At 41.4% G+C, this 20795-nt stretch overlaps 1 protein-coding gene across 4 annotated transcripts in view; it reads right to left on the reverse strand.

Moving 5' to 3' along the window:
* The window catches only part of FBXW11 (F-box and WD repeat domain containing 11), an 80452-nt gene that overhangs the window by 46302 nt on the left and 13355 nt on the right, over positions 1–20795 (reverse strand). For 2 of the 4 annotated variants that reach the window (XM_065690377.1, XM_065690378.1), the window contains exon 2: positions 16180–16281. The exons of the other annotated variants lie outside the window; for them this stretch is intronic. In XM_065690377.1, the coding sequence (XP_065546449.1) occupies positions 16180–16281 (102 nt within the window). The remainder of the gene's footprint in view (positions 1–16179; positions 16282–20795) is intronic. 4 annotated transcript variants of the gene reach the window in all.

The raw sequence follows: 20795 nt of genomic DNA on the forward strand, positions 1-20795 counted from the left end.
TTTGCTGACCATGGACATGCCTATACTTGACATGTGTATTATTAGTTGCTTGTTTCACCTTAAGCAGAACTATTTATGTAAGCACTAAGGATCTGCACAAATTCAGCTCAAGACACTTCATTTCTTACCTAGCTAGTCTGCCCAGTTGCCAGGTTTTTTTTAGTGCAGTTATTGCTGGAAATTCAAACAAAAATATACTTGAAATACTAAAAAGAGTCTCCAAGATCCAACAGCTGAAGGCAAAATTAGAAAAAAAGCCTCACACTGCAAATAAGGCATCGGTTTTCTTTGGCCCCTGACTAACCACCACCAAGCTTACAGGAAGCTTGGGTAAATTCAGTACCAGCAGACAGCTCTCCAATTTGTGCTTCAGGTTGCTAGAAAGACCAACAGCATAGTTTGACCACAAGCTGTAGATGCGATGTTTTTAAAACATAGCCAATGCTTTTATACCCCTGGATTGATACCCCCTAGGGGGTATTCTTGGTTTTTATTAGAACCTTTTGTCCAGAGCAGTAACTCCCCCAAAACCGACAGCTGCCTAGTTCCTGTCCCTGCTCAGAGACAGAAAACCTCAAGCCTATCTACACCTAAACTGGAGAATCCTGAAGTGGTTTGTGTTGGAAGGGACCTTAAAGCTCATTCAGTTCCAACCCCTGCCACGGGCAGGGACCCCTTCCACTGGAGCAGCTTGCTCCAAGCCCCTGTGTCCAACCTGGCCTTGAGCACTGCCAGGGATGGGGCAGCCACAGCTTCTCTGGGCACCCTGTGCCAGCGCCTCAGCACCCTCACAGGGAAGAGCTTCTGCCTAAGAGCTCATCTAAGTCTCCCCTCTGGCAGGTTAAAGCCATTCCCCTCGGCCTGTCCCTACAGGCCCTTGTCCCAAGCCCCTCTCCAGGTTCCCTGCAGCCCCTTTTGGCAGTGGAGCTGCTCTAAGGTCTCCCCTTCAGGAGCCTTCTTCTTCTCAAGGCTGCCCCAGCCCAGCTCTCTCAGCCTGGCTCCAGAGCAGAGCTGCTCCAGCCCTCGCAGCATCTCCATGGCCTCCTCTGGACTCTCCCCAACAGCTCCACACTATTCTTGTCTTGGGGACCCAAGAGCTACCTCAGAAGAATACAAGCAGATACTAAACAGGTTATTCCATTTAATCACTAATGCTTTGATGACTGGCAATTAGTACCAGTATTTTAACTTGCTTTCTAAAGTACCTGTCTTAACCTTATGCTCACTACAAAATTAATTTGCAGTTACTTCCCTAAATAAATAACTGGGTATCTCTTAATATTCAGTACGCCTGACTTAACATGAATGTAATCACTGAAGTCAGATCAGTGTGGCCCACGTCCAGAGAGGACTAAACTACATAACTTACTTTTAAAATGAAATCTTACATGAAAATGATCAGCAGTTTATCAGCTACTATTCTAATGCTATTTCACTTAACACTAAGCAAGGGCTCCAACTCCACCACAGGGCTTCTAGTGATGGCATGTCCTTTTAACAGGCAGTTGTCTGCACGAAGTGCAGTCTGAAACCACCTGGAAGAGCAGTGAATTGGTTAATTCATAGACAACCTGCAAAGCACAATTGTTAATGAAGTAAGAACATAACAGCAAAATCGCTGTGCTGGCTTTTAGTACTTCAGAAATAGCGGAATACAGATTCCTATGAAGATTAGGATTAAAGATAAATCATTCACTGATTAAACTAGCAGTCAGCTTAGGCTGTAGGAAGAAATGTGCTACTTTCATCCACATCACCAGCTCCTTTTCCAGCTTGCCTGTATCACCACTCAAACTGATAGCACGAGGGGAAAAAAAAATGTAAGCTCCTGCAATCCCAAGAGATACCCAGTATTTTCAGCAGCAGATCAAGTCTCTAAAATTAGATGCGGGGATGCTTTTGATCCATCAGCCAGTTCTAGAGATCTGTGGTGGTTTTTTGTTGTTGGGTTTTGGGGCTTTGGGGTATATACGCAATACCTTACTACTCCTTAAGGCGGGCTTACCTCAACAGGTATTGCGGGATCATGTCTACCACTCTCCTTGCATAACTTTCAGACACCCTAACTCTCGTTAAATTTTCTAAGTGTCTGGAATAAAGAGTCAGTAATCAAAACCTGCCTGTATCCATCCTGGATTAATACATTGTATTTACAAGGACAATGAGCACTGAATTGTGTAACTGTGGAACCGGATGACTCATCCCTGCATCATTCTGAGTACGGATCCATGATGGCTGCAGAACTTGCATATCATGCAAACTCTCTGGCTGAACATAAATGTGTTGAGTCCCAAATATATATATACCTATATACATATATACCTATATCTATATATATATTAACCACTTTCTCCACACCTGCCTCTGAACAGAATACACCACTTTTAGGAAGAATCAGCTTACTAAAAATATGGCCAATGCAGTTTTACATTGAGCTAGACAACATTTGAGGCTACATTAAGCTTTGCTGTAATGTGTTCCATAGTTCTTACCAGCTCAGTTCAAGCTGGTTGTTGAAAGCATTGAATAATAATTATTATTAATTATAATAATTAGTTAATAATAAATAAATATAATGGTATCATCATCTCAGGTTGTGAAAGAGCAGCCAGCAGCAAAGGGCAGCCAGCAAGTCTCACTGCAATGCTGAGGTTTACTGATCATGTTCTACTTCAGATGAAAACTGGACTCTGTAGCCCTTTTCCAGCCTAACAGGAGGTTTAATTATACCTCCAGCTTACAAGTGTTGTTTGTTTTAAAGCTGTCTCAGCTCATGCCTTTTGCTATATGGTCACTCAGCCGTTCCTGGCAGATGCTGGTTGCAGGCAGTACATCAGCAATCACCATTTTTGCCTGCAGCAGCAAAGTCTCAATACCTAAATAGTCTCAAAACTTTAAAAGTATATTAAAACAGCCATCAGGCTTATCATTAATTGTCACTGCAAATGGTTGTAATCACTTCCTTAAAGCATTCCAGAATTAACTTTCACATCCCTAGAGTACAAATACACCAAAAGTTAAAACCTTTCCCCTTGCAAGTAATGATTTTAACAGTGAAATGTTTACACAGCAACATGGCTGTGCCACACCGGCTGCAGAAAGGTACAGACACAGGGGGGCAAAGTACTGGTTTTCTTTTGGGTTTGTTTTTTCTAATTAAGACATTACCTCAAGTTCTCAGCTACAACTACTATTATTGTTTGCTGCACTAACAATATTGCTAATCACAGAATCCCAGACTGGTTTGGGTTCGAATGGACCTTCGACCTCATCCAGTCCCAACCCCTGCCACAGGCAGGGACATCTTCCACTGGAGCAGCTTGCTCCAAGCCCCTGTGTCCAACCTGGCCTTGAACACTGCCAGGGATGGGGCAGCCACAGCTTCTCTGGGCACCCTGTGCCAGCGCCTCAGCACCCTCACAGGGAAGAGCTTCTGCCTAAGAGCTCATCTCAGTCTCCCCTCTGGCAGGTTAAAGCCATTCCCCTTGGCCTGTCCCTACAGGCCCTTGTCCAAAGCCCCTCCCTCAAAAATTCGAATTACACCTCACACTGCACAACACTGCATACAAAAGCTGTGAACTGGACTGTAAATTGTACAGTTTTCTATTCACTATGTTCATGGGTAAGGAAAAAAAAAAAAAACAAACCTCTGCCCTACACAATTAATAAGCCCATTAACAGTATTTCAGACACAAACTTCAGGCTAAGTTAGTAATTAGATTACTTCAGATTCATCAAGAAATAAATTAGCCTACGTTAAGATTAACTACATTTGCAATTTAGCTGCCTGGTGCAAAGTTAAAACACTTTAAGGGTTATTCCTAGATTCCCAGAGAGAATTTAGGTTCAGATCTCTGCTGCTGGTTCCACATGAAACCAGCTCTGTCTAAATCTCGTCACCTCAATGTGCTGGCCAGAAGACAGGCAGCTCCCTCAACACAAGGGTGGCTAAAAAGGTTATGAAGGATGGAACATAAATGGGCATCACAAATACAGACACTGCAGCCAGTTCAAGAGCCAGATCATTAACCTGATCAAGTTTTTAATCCCATCCACTACTGCTTAACACATGGAACTGGTACTCATCATCTTTTTCTTGCCCTGAGATCCAGAGAAGATCTATAGCCCTTTAACCCTAAAGTAAAATAATGAACTGGAACACAAGGAAGAGAAACAGCAGATGTGTACTTCCAGCTTGAGAAAAGCATCTGAGCAACAAACACAAATACCACATATCAAAGCACACAACTTGTTTAAAAACAAGCCCACAGCCACAAATTCACTGGCATTAAAAACCAATACACTAGGACTGAGAACCAGAAGGTTCTCTGAGCTTCAATTAAACAGTCAATACTTTCCTCCAAGCACACCTATGTATTTTCTTCATTTTTTCTAAAGACCAGATTCTGGCACTTCTACACCCCTTCTTGCCTTTCCTAGCCACCAGAGCTACATCAGAATTTATCCCTGTTGTTTTTTTCACTTCCCCAAGGATCAGCAAAACTTTAACCAGATTTTGAAGACACTTCTATACAAACTTCCTCTGTAAAAGTTATAAAAAGGTTACTCAAAACCACTGAGGAGCCTGAAATACTAAAATTGCAGCAACCCTCAATTATTTGTCTTTTGCAAAATAGAAGGTATTTGTACCCAAAAGAAACAGTGAAAAAGTAGTCACCACAATGCAACAGTTAACTAAACTAAAGCCTAAAAGCAGGCAGCTACTCCAAGAAAGACAGACATGCTGTTAAGTCCATTTTTTTCCCCTCCAAAGATACATGGCAAAGTATTTCAGATTTGGCAACTCATGAAACCATATCAATCCATCAGAACTATGCAGGAAATCCTATTCACTCACTCACTAATAGTTCAAAACACAGTATTTTGCTTATACACAATCTCAGCGTGCTTTTGTAATTGCTGATATCTGAGTAACCAAAAACCTGGAGGAAAAACTTTTCTCAAAAAAGGCTGCAGAGTAACTTCAGCTAAAGAAAAAAAGCCTTCGGTATTATAAGATGGAAAAAAACCCCCTCAAATCTTTCAAATACCCACTCCTATGGTATATACCACATATCATATATCAAATACTTGCCTGGGGTTAGCCAGACACTGCATTCAAGTGCTGATTTTATCTAGGTATTCAAAGGAATGTGCAATTGCATAATTTAGATTTCCCATCATTAATATAATGGGTGTCTAAATGCTCCTGACCTGTAAGGCCAGCACAACTTCTCCCCCTACAACTTCACGGTACAAGATTAATACAAAAGCACATCATTACAAAGACTCTGCAGAACAGGATTTGAGAGCAGGAGGAACAGTTGCCCAATGTCTCAGGTTCCTCATTTTGGAAGATTATTTTTAATCTCAGTCACACCAGTGACTCGCTGTACATTACAGTACAGCCTCTTGTCATGGCATAAGTGAAAGGGGGTGGCTGTTGCATGAGGCAGTGGATCAAAAAGGCAAGGGACAGCTGAAACCATCGTCTTGTGCAATGAAGCCTTGAAACCAAAGCCGTGACCACCACAGCACGCCAGCAAACATCTCCTCACTTCCTGAAGACAGCTGGGTTTGATGTCACTTCAATAGGAAAACTGCTGTTTCATTTACTTCTGAACAAAAGGACAGCATTATACAAAGTTCCAGCTACGGTTTCTGTGGCCTGATCCAGAATCTGAAAGGGCTTTTGCTTCTGACAAATGTACTGAAGGATAACTTTGAAGTCAGCAGGGGTCAAAAAGAATTTAAAAGATACTGCAGGACAATATAGAAATCTCTGCAGTAGAGTGATGACACTCAGCAGCAAGCATCCTGCATTTTTACTATTCGGGTACTGAATCTTTTCAAAGGCATTTGGCCTAATTCTTACTATTTTCCCCAAAACACATCCTTTTATTAAGCTTGAGAATGTAGGATCACATTTGCTCTGTAGGGGATTCCTCTAACATCACAGTAAATATTTTCTGGTGGTTTATGCCTTGAATAATTTCCTAGTTCAAGTATCTTCAAAAGCAGACAAATGTCCTATGACGTTCAGAGTTCAAGTGAGCACTCAAATTCTGCAATCCTGCAGACAACTTTAAAGATATCCTCACTTGATCCTTAAGTGATTTTTCAGTTATTAGCTACTGAATAACTCAGATAACTTTAAAGTCCACTTTCATCAGTAACTTTTGTCCTTTCATTTCAATCATTCTGCATTTTCTATCAAATTTAAATTCTAATTGCCCTACTTAATCCATTTAGTACATGACACTCAACATTTATCAGTTACAACATGCAAAGAAAACTAACTGAAGTGTTCATAGGCATGCCAAAAGATGTCTGCATTCATACACTTTATAGTAAGCATTTAACAGTTCATTTGTCCAAAGTAATATGAAAGAGTAGAATAGATGCAAAAAGAAACAGGTTAGAAGTGTAGTTTGGATCCTCCCTAAAGCCTGGCTTTTAATACCGGCAATCAAGAATTCTGTGTGAACTTGAGGAATGCAAGAAGTAAGAATTAAAAAGCAGGGTTCAGCTTGAACAGGTGAGAGTTTCTACAGACACCAGCGCAACAACACTGAACAGAATTCAGTACTCACAAAGTAAGGGAGAAGGTTGGGATGAAGATGACCTACATTATTTTTCTAGGGCAACAAAGTCAACTCAAACTTCTGAAGTACCCGGACAATCCACTTGCCTAAAGCATCAGGAGACCACCCTGTGCCACAAAGTAATGCCTTCCCCTTGCAAACCTGACTATTTTGCCATCGAAATACTATGCAAAGTAGTAAAAGGTTTTGGTTATGGTTCCTTCTTTCTTTGGCGTGCCACTTCTTCCATACTTGATAGATGGGTATTGGTTTGCTGTGCTATCCTGAATTCCAACACCTCCTTCAGTTTATCTAGATTCTACCACCATTTCAAAGCACACGCAACCCAAACTGCACATATGCAAAGACTCCTATGCCACAACACTGAAGACCTACAGAACAACTCACAGGATACAAACAGAGGATGCCCAGTGCAATGTGGGAATGACCTGCCTGCTGAGCACCCCAGGAACTTTTCACATGGGAAGAATTAAGGTCCTTGTGATGCTGACTCAAGAGTGGAACTGTGAGTATCAGTAAAACCATGACTAACACTGGTATTGAGGCTGCTGCTTAAATCCCCACAAGCAAGGGATCAGGTCCTCCTGCCAGTGACATTCCTGATAAGTCTGACAGTGCTGTATGAAGACACTGCATAAATGTAATTTCAACCATAGTGGGAAATATTTGATTATATTTTTCCTGTTTCCTTGAAAATTCTTCTATGGAAAATATAACGAATACCTGAGAGGAAGAGGACTACGTCAACTATGTCTGGAAGAGACTGCCTTGCATTTCCTTTTCCTAAGAAAGATTTCACTCCCTCCCAGCATAAGCCTGGCACTCTTAGAAGCCAGGTAGAGAGCTAGGTACCTCTCCTAGCAAACTTCTTTGCACCATAAAGGATTAGACAGCAATACCGATTGTCTTTTCCAAACAAGGCTGAGAAAGCATAAGCACAAAGAAGTGGCTAACAGCTTCTCTCCACTCAAAAGATGCCATCTTCTGTAGATGTACCATAAGAGGTATCAGGAATAACAGCTCCTGCCCACTGCTTGTGAACTATATTAAGCTTAGCGTGATTCTGTTAGCTTTTCTGAGAAGCATAAAGTTATGTTTGCAATTATACTCATCTGTTGCAGCTATAAGCAACAGGCTCTGGATTTACTGAGGCAAGGTCTGGTATCGTGAGCTGATACATGAAGCCACCGTGAAGAAACATACATGCCTCCTTAGGGACATATTCTTGCTGGTCAGAGACAATAGACTGGGATGCCTAAATGGTACAAGAGAGAAACACGAGCAAGAGGCAGGCTAGCAAGTCACCCAAAGGAACAAGGATCTCTATGCTCATGTTACTTTTTCCACATTTGGACATGCCTTCTGCAGCAGACAGCAGCTTAGAAAAGTCTCTCTTGAGAGGGAGTCATATCACCAATCCCTTCTAAGCTCTACTGTAAACATTATTAAGTAAATGACTAACTTCAGAGCAACTTGGGAAGAAAAGACAAAGGTGAGAGAACTGTCACCAACAGCCACAGGTGAAATAACTTGAAAAGCTGGTTCGAAACAGAACCCAGCTCCTGAAAAGAGTCACTTGCTCTTCTCTTGAAGCTTGGGGGTGGAGTTAATGATCCTCACTGCTCTCTGAAAACTGCTAAAAACAACAGTATCCAAGAAAAGCACCCATACATATAAAGCTGTTAATGGCAACAAAACCCTTTACCAGCAAGCAGAGAGGTCACTGGTTGGCAGTGCTCAGCCCATACCCTGGGGAGGCTGCCGCAGGGGACCCCAACCTGTGCTGGGGATTCACAGGCTGCCTTTGGGCTCCCAGCCCACACCACCATTTGCTGCAGCCTTACCCCAGAGCAGAAGGAACACAGCTGAGGCCCTTCGGCAGAAGCCAGCCAGCTCCAAGAGACTGATGCTCATCATGGCTGGGGAAAACCAGGAACCAAAACTTACAGATATTTACCCCATTTGCTACTCTTCTGGCACCAGGGAACATGCTTCTGCTCCTCAGCTAAGGAAACTGAAGAGGAAGAGCTCTGGTTCACAGCTCAATACTAGCTCACTGCCTGAGATTTAAAGTAATCTAGTATGTAATGGCTCTCTTAGACTTCAAAATAAGCAATATGAATTCAGCCAATAAAAAGAAGGTCTCTCCTCTTGCCACTAAGAAAGAATAGACTTGGTTAATAATTAACGTCATAAAACTGACAGCACATACACAAAGAATGACTGAAAAAAGTGCTTATCATAACACTTTCCTTCAGACAATAAATCATGCTTAGGAAGAAAACAGTTCCTGTATTTTGCATTGATTTATCCTATTGACCTAGCAACACATCATGGCCACACCAGCAGAAAGCTTCACAAGAAGCTGCTGTCCCTTGTGAGGCACATCGATACCAGCCCCAGTTACGGGCACTCCATTACCAGAGTAACACTGGGATACTGGAGAAGACAAGCATAGCCAAGCACTGGAGGAGAAAAGTAACATGAAAGAGGGGAAAAATGCAATGTCACCCTCTGCAAAATACTTCCAATATATGAAGCGAACACCAAATTGAGCTGCTACATCAGTCCTCGGAGGCTGCAACTCACATATCCTAAGAACTAACAGAAAAAAAAAAGCTATTAAGAGAAACTGTTGAAAAAACAAAACCCAAACTGTTATTAATTTTGAGAGGAGACTCCAGCTTCAGCCAGAAGAAACAATGCTTGGAAGAACTGCTGGTGCTTAACAGAGGGAAAACTGGACATCTCTAAATCAGATCCACAGACTGGGTAATTCAGGCCATCTCCTGTGCAAAACAGCAACAGGCTTACTGCATGGACAAGCTTTCTGTCTCAAAGAAGTCTGTTTAAAATAGAGGGACAAGCACAAGTATTTGAGATACTGGAGGGAACATTCTGTTCCTTTAAAGAAAATGGACTCAAAACATGCATTTCTTTTTAATAGACCTGCTGGACTGTTTCCAAAAAGAAATTGTAACAGTCCCACTGTTTTGAGGCAAAATACCAGAAAATATGTCAAGAAAATATTTGTAAATTGCTTCAAACTTAACAGAAGCAGTAAAGCAGTTGTCTGGCTATGATAACCCATTTTAACAGCTGCACAGAAGAACACTTTCAAAAGGGGGCCGACTACACAGAGACATCGTTTTCCCATCTGTGATTTCATGCACTGTAGGGAAAGGTGTCAGCAGAGCGCATCTCCTGCACTCATGCTGGTTTTAGAACAGTTCTAATCTATCGATTAGAACAGACATGTCTATGCCTGCATTTCTACTGTGAAAACCGGGATTATAAAGTTTTCATGTCAATAAATCAGAACTCTTCAAATACAATTTTTTCCAAGTATAGCTCCCATTGGACTTCCCTCTGCTATCTGAACCAAAACATCAGACAACAGAAGCTCAAAATTAGGGAAAAAATACCAAATAGAAACTTAAGCAAGTTAACGCTAAATTGCATCTTACCAATAAATACAAAGATAAACTACTTCCTTGTGCCTCAGCTCAGCTGTGATAGCACTGAGATTCCTTGCTGCTAACAAGTAATTTCCTTCACAGGGAAGGCTATTGTACAGTATGAATATCAAAACCCTAATGCTCCACAACAGGACTTGCCACTGGCAAATAATGATTTATTATGGTTCATAAGACCTATGAATCGGCCAAGTCAAAAGGCCTTTAAGACCATGTTTTTGTGCAGACAACTTCTAGTTATGAAGAATAAATCAATACAATCAATCTGTAAAAGCAAGAATAACACTGCCAAGAACCAAGTCAATGTCGCATTCCCAACATTTGTCCATCACCAGCACACACTGTAAGAATGAAAATGCAGGTCAAAGCAAACCTATAGAGCCTGAACATTGCGCAGAGCTCCGGGATAAAGGAGAGGTGAAGTGAAGCACACTGTCACAAGCCTAAGGACCACTGGGCGATAGGCTGGGAGGAGTCAGGGCAGCTTCAAGCTTGAGAAAGACACTCTGTGAATGCTAAGATCTGGCCTGTGGACAAACAAGTCAACTTCTTACACTGGAAGCTCTGGAAGTGAGAAGTTTGTTGCTCCTGTAGGGAATCAATGCTCTGCTAAAGCTTCCAAGCTACATACCCCACATGCGAACATGAAAGGAAGAGCATGACACTACATACAATAAAGCTGACAAAGTTGAGGACAATAAATGGTAAGGTGCAGGAAAAAACCATGTTGGGGTAAGTCAAATTTAGCAAGAAAAAAACTAAGTTTTAGAAGATAGAGACTATGATCCCAAAAACAAATATAGTCAAGAGAAACTGGAACTGACTACAAGGAAAAAAGCTACTTGAGCAGTATTTGGCTACTAGGCTGATTTGATTACAGCTATCTAATAACACATTCCCCAAGCATTATTTCATCACATCCTACATTATGCAATAATTCAAAGCATCGTTTGAGTACTTATCTTCTGTTGCTTAATGATTAGTCTTCAATCCACACTGGAGATGTTTACTTACAGAGCTAAGAGCTCTGGATGTTTCTCTTTGTGTGAGCGTGCTGCTGGAGCTACTTCCCAAAACAGTGTGACAAACTATGTTCAAAACCACTGCTGTGCTTCACAAGGATGAAGCAGTGGAAGGTGATGTATCCACATGCTTGCATTACACAACAGGTAGCAACTTTTCTGAACACCTAAGTAAGAGACCAGTCTGCTTTTAATCTTGCAGTCAATCCATATCAAAGAGGATGAAAACAGTAGCTATTCGCATCCAGGTATGTTCATAATGGTATACTCCTTGGTACAAAGATATTATTTGAAGATAATTAAGTAGTTAAAAATAAGGCCTGAATCTACAGTAGTTTCAAGTATTATGAACTCGCATCTTCAATACAGCAGTAACAAGTGATAGTATTACACTGTAATTCAGGATAGAAAGAGCAAGATTCAAGTACCGCTATATTTTTAATAAATTTTCTCTTCTCCATTTACTAACAGCTCACAGAATGCAGACTGCTCAACTACATGCATTAGGAAGATATTTCCATGCATGACAAAAAGCCCAGACTAACTGTGGGGAAATGGAAGACTCCCTCCAATCCACTGGCAGCAGAGGGTATTTGCTTAAATGTTACAGCTTGATTTTGGACGAGCCTCATTAAGTTTTATGATTGCTAACAACATTATGGAAAGGCAAGAGTAAACCTAATCTGCTTTCTTCTTTTAGACTGACGGTAGATTACTCTTGAAGCCTAAACGATAAAAAAAAAGCACAAAGATGCAGCAAGAGCTTCCTGAAGAAATTCTACAAGACTCCAGATTTGGGACTGGTTTCCATTCCCACCCCTGCCCTTATTCCTGGTCCCTTCACTGATTACACATACAACACACACAGGTAACAGATAACTCCCAGATACCTTCCATGAATCACCAAAGGGCTTCTTAAACTTCCTATTAATCATCATTATGCTAACTGAGGTGTGCTACAGAAGGAAGACCTCCTGGTGTATCTGCCCTACCTCTTTTTACATGTGGGCTTACAGCTCAGGAAACAATGAAGAGGAGGTCATGGTACTAAAACTCAAACATGGGGAAAAGCAGCTGGTGCCACTCTCACTTCCAAGTTCCCCTTTGGACATCATTGAGTCACATGCCTGAAAACAGGAGTGGTTTTTGTTTTAAATCTGCTACAGCTGCTTCTAAAAATCAAAACCTCTTACTCCTGGCTGCAGTTCTACCAAAATCAGATTTAAAAAAAAAAAAAAAAAAAAAACAAACCAACAGAAAAGCCTTTATTTTGGAGCAAAATTTAAACCAAGAGTTCTCTACATCTCACCAAGCAGCACATCCCACAGGTATCTAGCTGCTCAGGACAGTTACCCTCTTTATTCCCTAAGGAACCCATCAGGAGGGTGCAGTCAGCAGAAAAGCACAGATCTGCAACACCCTGGTGAAACCCCTCCTCAAGGACTCCTCAAGTGCAACAGGCTGGATACACAAAACGGGTTCTTGCCACACACTGAGCTCCCTGCAGCGTCAAAGCAGTCACACCACTTGAGCAATAGGCCTGTCCTCACAGCAGCGAACTTTGGTACTAATACTCATTAACCCTGTTAGCTGTTACTATTATATAGTTAAAAATGTTCTGGGGTTGTTAAGTTCCTCCAGGCACAGAGAGGAATAGAACCTACACAAATTAACTGGTACTTCAAACATGGTTTTCATGGAAGCTGATGGATCTGTAACAATTCCTGAAAACAACATAGGTTTGAAAAGATTTTTAAATTGACATGTCAATCATAGAATCCCAGATGGGTTTGGGTTGGAAGGGACCATAAAGCTCATCCAGTTCCAAACCCCTGCCATGGGTGGGGACATCTTCCACCAGAGCAGGTTGCTCCAAGCCCCATAACATGCATTAGCTTTAGTACAATGATACATGACCCCACAACTGTGTGGTAACAGGTTTCCAAAATTCTTGCGCATGAAGCAGGATGTCCCAGGTTCAGCAGTAGCAGTCACTTTTCTCCTTTTTAGTAGCTGGTGCAGTGCTGTGTTTCTGGCTTTCAGCCTGGGAACAGCGCTGATAACCCCGATGTTTTTAGTTGCTGCACAGTAATGTTTACTCTGACCAAGGACTTTCTCAGCCTCATGCTCTGCCAGGGAGGAGGGGAAGCCAGGAGGAAGCAGCGACAGGACACCTGACCCAAACTGACCAAAGAGGTATTCCATACCACAGCTCTTCATGCCCAGTATAGAAACTGGGGGCCAGTTACCTGGAAGGGCTAGACTGATGCTCAGGTCAGGCTGAGTATTGGTTGGCAGATGGTGAATCATAGAATAGTTAAGGTTGGAAATGACCTTAAAACCATCCAGTTCTAATCCCCCTGCCATGGGCAGCTCACTGAACCATGTCACCCAAGGCTCTGTCCAACCTGGCCTTGAACACTGCCAGGGATGGAGCACTCACAACCTCCCTGGGCAACCCATTCCAGTGCCTCACCACCCTCACAGTAAAGAAATTCTTCCTTATATACAATCTAAACTTCCCCTGTTTAAGTTTTAACCCATTACCCCTTGTGCTACCACTACAGTCCTTAATGAAGAGTCCCTCCCCAGCATCCCTATAGGCCCCCTTCAGATACTGGAAGGCTGCTCTGAGGTCCCCACGCAGCCTTCTCTTCTCCAGGCTGAACAGCCCCAACTTTCTCAGCCTATTTTCATACAGGAGGTGCTCCAGTCCCCTGATCATCCCTGTGGCAAATCCTCATGAGCAGCTGTATTCTCTTCCCTTGTTATTCCCATTATCATTATTATTATTGGTGGTAGCAGCAGTGGTTTGTGTTATACCTTAGTTACTGGCCTGTTCTTATCTCAGCCCCTGGGAGTTACACTCCTTCCGTTCTCCTTCCCATCCCTCCGGGATCAGGGGGAATAAGAGGATGGGGGGGGGGGGGAGTGGGCAAGCAGCTGCGTGGTTCTGAGTTACCAGCTGGGCTTAAACCACAACACGGCACATTCATGGTTTCTATTTTAGCTTGTAATCAATATTATCAACAGAAGCTTGTAATACTTCCTAATAATGTATTCTGCATTAACCAACCTACTACCCAGCCTGCTCTGAGCTTTCTCCTGTTCAATTTCCTATTAACTACTATGTACCTACTAATAGATACTGTAATAGAAAGGGAAAACAAAGTGTTCATAATAAATGGGTTTACCAGTACCTCAACTGAGTATGTAGATTTTTCTGCCTGTAACATTGTTTTAATAAGAAGTTCAGTTGGAAGAGGAAAAAAAAAAAAACACAACCCTCAAAGAGCTCATTTGCCAGGATCAGAAATGTCTAAAGAGCTGATTTATACGAAATTTGGGGCACTCAAAGTTCCAAGAGTCATCAATAAGGACTCCTTGCAATTCCGAAAGCAGGTATTTGAAGGAACCCACACCTTGCCAGCAGCAGGGAACCTGACCTTGCTAAGAAGCCCCATAGCCTGATGAGTCTTTTAGATGTTCACTGTATGTGGGTCCAGCAGCCAGCCCTCCCCAAGGCTTGTAAGTCCATGAAGCCAAGATCTACACCTACCATTTAAAGGACAGTTATTAACAGCAAAACTGCTCCTATCCTGAAACAGTTCTCAAATTGCTGAATATAGTTGGGCAGAATTTACTGATTCAAAAGTCAGGGAGAAAGGAAGTAAAAAAGTTAAGCAAGAAAGTGTAGGATTTGAGAAGTCCAGATCCACACCAAGGAGCAGCCCCATGGCAACAAAGCTGGATCACATTCACTGCTCACAGTCATCACCAGGGTTCATTAAGGACCCCTGAAATTATTACTGGCCCATGCCACCAGACTCCATCCAACCTACTCCAATATCACTATCCATCCTACAAACTATAATCACTGTATTATCATACTGTATGCATTCATCTTAGTGCCATTTCCCCCCAACTTTGAACAGTATTTCAAAATTAGAAACAAAGCATTCAAACAGAAAAACAAGTTTGGATTTTAACAGAAATTTTGAAGAAAATCTGGATTCTGAAACTCAAATTTGTTGGAACTCCAGTGGCCAAACTTTGCAGGCAAGAGGAGAGGTTGTGAAATAAATGGTTACTTTAAGGCAAGACATTCAGTGCCTGAACAAAAACAGACTGACTGCAAACAAAATTCTATTTAAGCTTCCATTCACAAAAGCAGTTTAAGTGTTTGCTTGGTACCCATGATAACCTGAACCACTGAGTAACACTAATATATTATAAAAGACACTAAAATAATAATTACATGCTGCTAAAAATGGTACATTCAGGAACACTTTAGGAAGCCACACAGTTACTACACAGGTTCTGCTTTTTCTTTCCAAGGTAAATATCCTCAGAGTTCAAAATTGTTAACTGGTACCACAACCTCCCTTTTATCACTTTCAATCCCTCCCAAACCAGTGAAGAAACCGCAGCAATTCCCCCATCTATAAATTACACAGGCTCAGCTTCAAAGGCTTACTAGAAGAGAAAACAACAGAGAACTTGACATTTAGTGGTCTTCAATGCACAGTAAGCCCCCCATCTCTTGTTCTTCACTTCTTAAAAGTTAGGAAGTTAACAGAACAACCCAAAGAGCTCCAGATTCCATGCTAACTGTTCTGCATTCAAACATGTGCAAAGACTGTCACTTAAGGCTATAACCAGGATCACACTGAGGAGAAAATAAAAAGCTTATCCTTTCTAAATTAAATCACACAAATATCACAGGCTAGTCAGTTCATTGCAGTTTAAGAGAAATGGCAAAAGCTCATTATGTTATCTTTTAAATTAAATGAGAAAGCAAAACGTAGCAGGCAACATGCACAACTATGCTACTTATATCACAACTCAGTAAACAGGCAATAAAACACAACAGCTCACCACCCCCCACAAGAGCCTACTGTACAGAAAGCCCTCTTAAGAATCACTCCTACAATGCAATTAAGTAGAAGAGGTCAGAAAAAGGATGCACAAAAAACATTTAGCAGACTTAACAGTTTGATTAAACAGAGTCCTGAGAGTTTAACAAATGTTCAACAGCATACGCATAACATTTACAACAAGAAAGAAGAAAGGCACCTGGAGACATCTGACACTGGGCATGCTCTGCAGGCATCTCAGTGCGCACATGCTCTCTACCAGGTTGGAGCAGCCTAGCCACAAAGACCTTGGCACAGAACACTGCAGGGTGACAAAAAGGAAGGAAGAGAAGAAGCAGTTAGATGCCACAACAAATCACTCAAGGCAGGCAACTCATTAGTATGTTAACGTGGGTACTTATCTATGTTATTTCTACATTCATCACAAGGTTAGTGGCCAAGAGTAAAATAACAACTGAAGATCCTTTTCAGAAAACAAGCCCTCCCTCTGTCCTGTCAAGGATAACCAGCTCACCGGCAGCCACTTGGCTTCAGCACCCAGCTAACATTTTAACTTACTACCAGTGGAATCAGAATTGTTGCAGTTTGGTCCATCAGTCCAGCAATGCATCCACACATTGCTACCGACAACCACGGCTCTGCTGCCCAGGGAAGACGCCTTCCTCAGCAGACTCGCCTGGCTATAATTGCTGGTGAGGTTTTTACCTTTGCAGTCACCCTCGGGGAAGAGAAGAGCAGGAGCTTTTCATTAGGGTGGCACGTCTTTAGAATGCAACCTGAAGGAGCTATGGTAATTAAGGTTTGGCACCCCACACTGTCTCAACTTTCTCAACCAATTTGTGCTCATTTATTCTGACAGCAAAGCCAGCATTAACTTCTGAGGTTACAGTCTGTGCACTGGGACACTGACAACCAAAAAAGGTAAGTATTTCCAGAGATGAACACCACCTAAGTTTAAATTGCAAGACCAAGTTCTGTTTAGTCAAAATGCCCGGTCTCCTGATTAAATAAATGGGTTACTAGGGAAAAAGGTTTGTGTTATCAGTTGAGGGTATCCTAAAGCCAAATTATACCCTAACTACATTAATTACTTGTAACACCACCCAAACAACAAAGAACCAAGCTTAACTAGCAGACTCCACATTGCTGACACTACAAGTTAGAAGTTTGGAAATCCTTTTTGTTCCTTTTCTGAAGCTGAAGAAATGTGATGAAGACTCCCCAAACCTTTTATAGCTCCATGACAGTATTTCACAGTTCCTTTTAAGGACAAAATAGCACATATGCTACATAACTACCACATAAAGTTAGGGAGAAGGACTCAATTCCTGACTACCAAGCAGTGCACAAACCCAGCTCCAAAATTTGGCACAGACTTAGCACTCAATATTTTTCATACAGGCTTCCAATTTAATTTGGAAATGAAACAAATGCCGAATCTTTAAAAGAAAAATCCCACACAGATAACATCAAAAGTGGAATAACTGGAGGTGAAGGCTGAGTGGAAGTGGTTTGTGCCAGCAGTGAGGGAAGGAGGGAGCCCAGAGCAACTCAAGATGTCAAGAACTTTTCTTATAAACCTTCTTTCATATAATCCCACACTGGTTTGTGTTGGAAGGGACCTTAAAGCTTAAGGGACCTTAACAGTTCCAACCCCTCTGCCATGGGCAGGGACACCTTCCACTGCTCCAAGCCCCTGTGTCCAACCTGGCCTTGAGCACTGCCAGGGATGGGGCAGCCACAGCTTCTCTGGGCACCCTGTGCCAGCGCCTCAGCACCCTCACAGGGAAGAGTTTCTGCTTAAGAGCTCATCTCGATCTCCCCTCTGTTTAAAACCATTCCCCCTTGGCCCTGTTACTACATGACCTTGTAAAAAAGGTCCCTTCACAGATTTCTTGCAGGCCCCTTTAATGTATTTCATGTTATGAATAAAACAAAAGAAAGACTAATGTTTTCATTTCTGCATTAAGCTGAAAAATTAAAGCACACCCAGGACCCTAGGAGCACCAAAACACACTGGAATTCTTCCTCTCATCCAGCAAGAAGGTTGTGATTCCATGTAGCTGTTCTGTACTATGCACTTGTCATGTGAAGAGTGGGTGCATACACCTTACATACAGAGGTAAAAATATGTTGTATTATTCATTATCAAAATTCCTATTATTAGAAGTCTCTTATTTAAAGTTTAGCGAAATGTGATTTTTTTATTAGCCATCAAGTAATTAATCCAATACATCTGTAAGTACTTTGCAATCATTTCCTTTGACATGTTCGTCACCCAAACAGTTGACATTTAGTTCCCAATGCCATTAGGGAAACTAATTTCCTAATTCATTTCAATGAGACACTAAAGTTATTTTTATTTTGAAAGAAATATAGGATGTACTATTCAAACCCACTGATCACAATATTGAGCATGCAGGATCTTATATAGACCATTTTCAGTTCTGTTTCAGAAAGAAGAAACATCCTTTCTCATCTGTTTTATTATTTAATCCCATTTGGCACAGTGCCTGAATGCTGTTTCTGCAACACTGAACCATCAAAGTTCAGGGCATTGCTGCAGATATGAAGGCCCAAATACTTCCTATATTTTTTTAAACATACAGGCCTGGTAGATTATATAGTTCTGCTCATCAGCATCAGTTGGCAAAAATTACTGATCAAGAAACACAACAAACTTCTCTCCCAAGATTCTCATATAAGGTGGACAAAACCATGTAATGTACATATTGAACCTACGCTTCCAGGAGTCCACAGGCTATAACCTAAAATCCCTGGTTTAACCTATAGGACTTGTCTTTTAGGTTCTACTTTAGTTAAGTAAACCAAATTTTAGGAACTTAAGAGAAATATGGGTAACTTAAGAACAATTTCTTATTTCATTCAAAAATACATTAGCCACAGAGGCCAAATTTCCATGATAAGCTTAAGCCACACGGAACACTTCCCACAGTATTACGAAACCCTGAATAAAAGGGTTTATAAAAACCACTGGACACTTCACTGTAGCAACAATATTGCACAATAGTGGAAATTAAATACTGCATTCTACTTCACACTGGAACAGGAATGCACAAGTATTTGTGTGCTTCACTGACTTGTTTCTTCTTGACCCTGATTGCTTGTAACCGTCATGAATAAAAACCTAATAGCATACTAAAGATTTCATTTTGGCATAACAAGGGCCTGAAATATGCCTTCACTTTCCACTTGCTTTTAGGCAGGATCCCATTTAATAGAGTCTGGGGAAGGGAAAAGGATCAATGGGCATAACAATAAATGCACTTATAAGCCAGTATCAAACCCACCAGCAGACCACAGAACCACACAAGATAAGGCCAAAGTTTTTTCCTTAGAGTTAAGTTGCAATACGGAGTTTCAAGAGACTCCCAGTAAGACAGCTGCATGTTCACCTAAAGCCCTGACTGCAGGGGAGGAGGGAGCAGGTCAAAGACGGGGCTCCACAGCAGCAGAGCAGGGAGTGAACAATGCTGAAAGTCTACAGACAAACATGGAAACCTCCTTCTGGTCTTTAAATTCTTTATGTTTGAAAAGATGAATGCATTCATTTTATTATTCTATGACTGATTTTAGTTCAATACACCCAGAACTGCTCTGGTGGTCTAGCCTCAGGAATTACATTTCAAGATTTAGGTTTTAAATTTTAAATCTCAAATTTAAGAAACCTCTGAAAACACTTGCATTTACACTCAAATCTATAAATTCTTAGTAATATTAGTAAAAAGGATATGCTCCAATGTCTTTAAAGCCCAGATGCTAAGAACCAGGTTGGATAGGGCTTTCAGCAATCTGCTCTAGTGGAAAGTGTCCTTACCCATGGCAGGGACTTTGAACTAAATGAGCTTTAAGGCCCCTTTCAACCCAAACCATTCAGTGATTCTGTGTGAGCTTCCTATAGAAAAGCACACAGCAGTGTTCTTCCAATAAATCAACTTTGTAGGTGGTAACTTTTACGATAGAGGCACCAAAAGAAAGTTCAACTTCAGAATTTCCATGGGTTTACAGTAATGCTGTTTTGTTAAAGCACCATAAAATACCCAGAAACCTTCACTTCAGTGCCTGTGAAATTAAGTTATGCCTTAAAGAAGTCCTCATATATACCCCTGAAAAAAAAAGACTCATCCTATAAAACCCACTATATAGCTCAAGAAATTAATATGGACTATTTCCTGTGTTCTGACAGAGCTAATACACCTTTGATACCCAGTCACAGAAATACTGCAATGCCATAATGAAGAATGATAGCACTTTGTTAACCCAGCCTTACTTGCGGGAAGTTTTATAAAGTATTCCAATTATGACTTCAGGATTTTTCTCCACACTCATTTTACTTAGATGAGATTTATATTGCTCTATTTGCAGTTTGGGGCATTCTGTTCTCATGACGAACACATCCTTCCTTTTGAAAATCAGTTTCTAAGCCTACTCCAAAAAAGAGTGGTAAGGGGGAGGCATTTTTGAATTCCAAAGAAAAATATAGTAAAACAAATGAAAGAGCTAATTTACTCCCCTCTTGATTTTCAAAGAGCATCACTAATTTTATTAATCATATTAGCTCACTCCTGCAACAACTTTATTGCGCAGTTCATTACAAAATGAAATAGAACTTAGGAACCTAAGAACCCATTCAAATTTACAAATCCTAAAGACTGAAATGCATTTCACAACTTTCTTGTGACAACAAGCCAGCTCCTCAGCAGGGTTAGTTTGGCCCTCTCCAGAAGCTATCAGAACTGGCTAGCCTGGATTTGGAGAAGGCTGAGGTTCTTAATGACTTCTTTGCCTCAGTCT

The sequence above is a fragment of the Lathamus discolor genome, chromosome 10 (genome assembly GCF_037157495.1).
Source record: "Lathamus discolor isolate bLatDis1 chromosome 10, bLatDis1.hap1, whole genome shotgun sequence".
Lineage (NCBI taxonomy): Eukaryota > Metazoa > Chordata > Aves > Psittaciformes > Psittacidae > Lathamus > Lathamus discolor.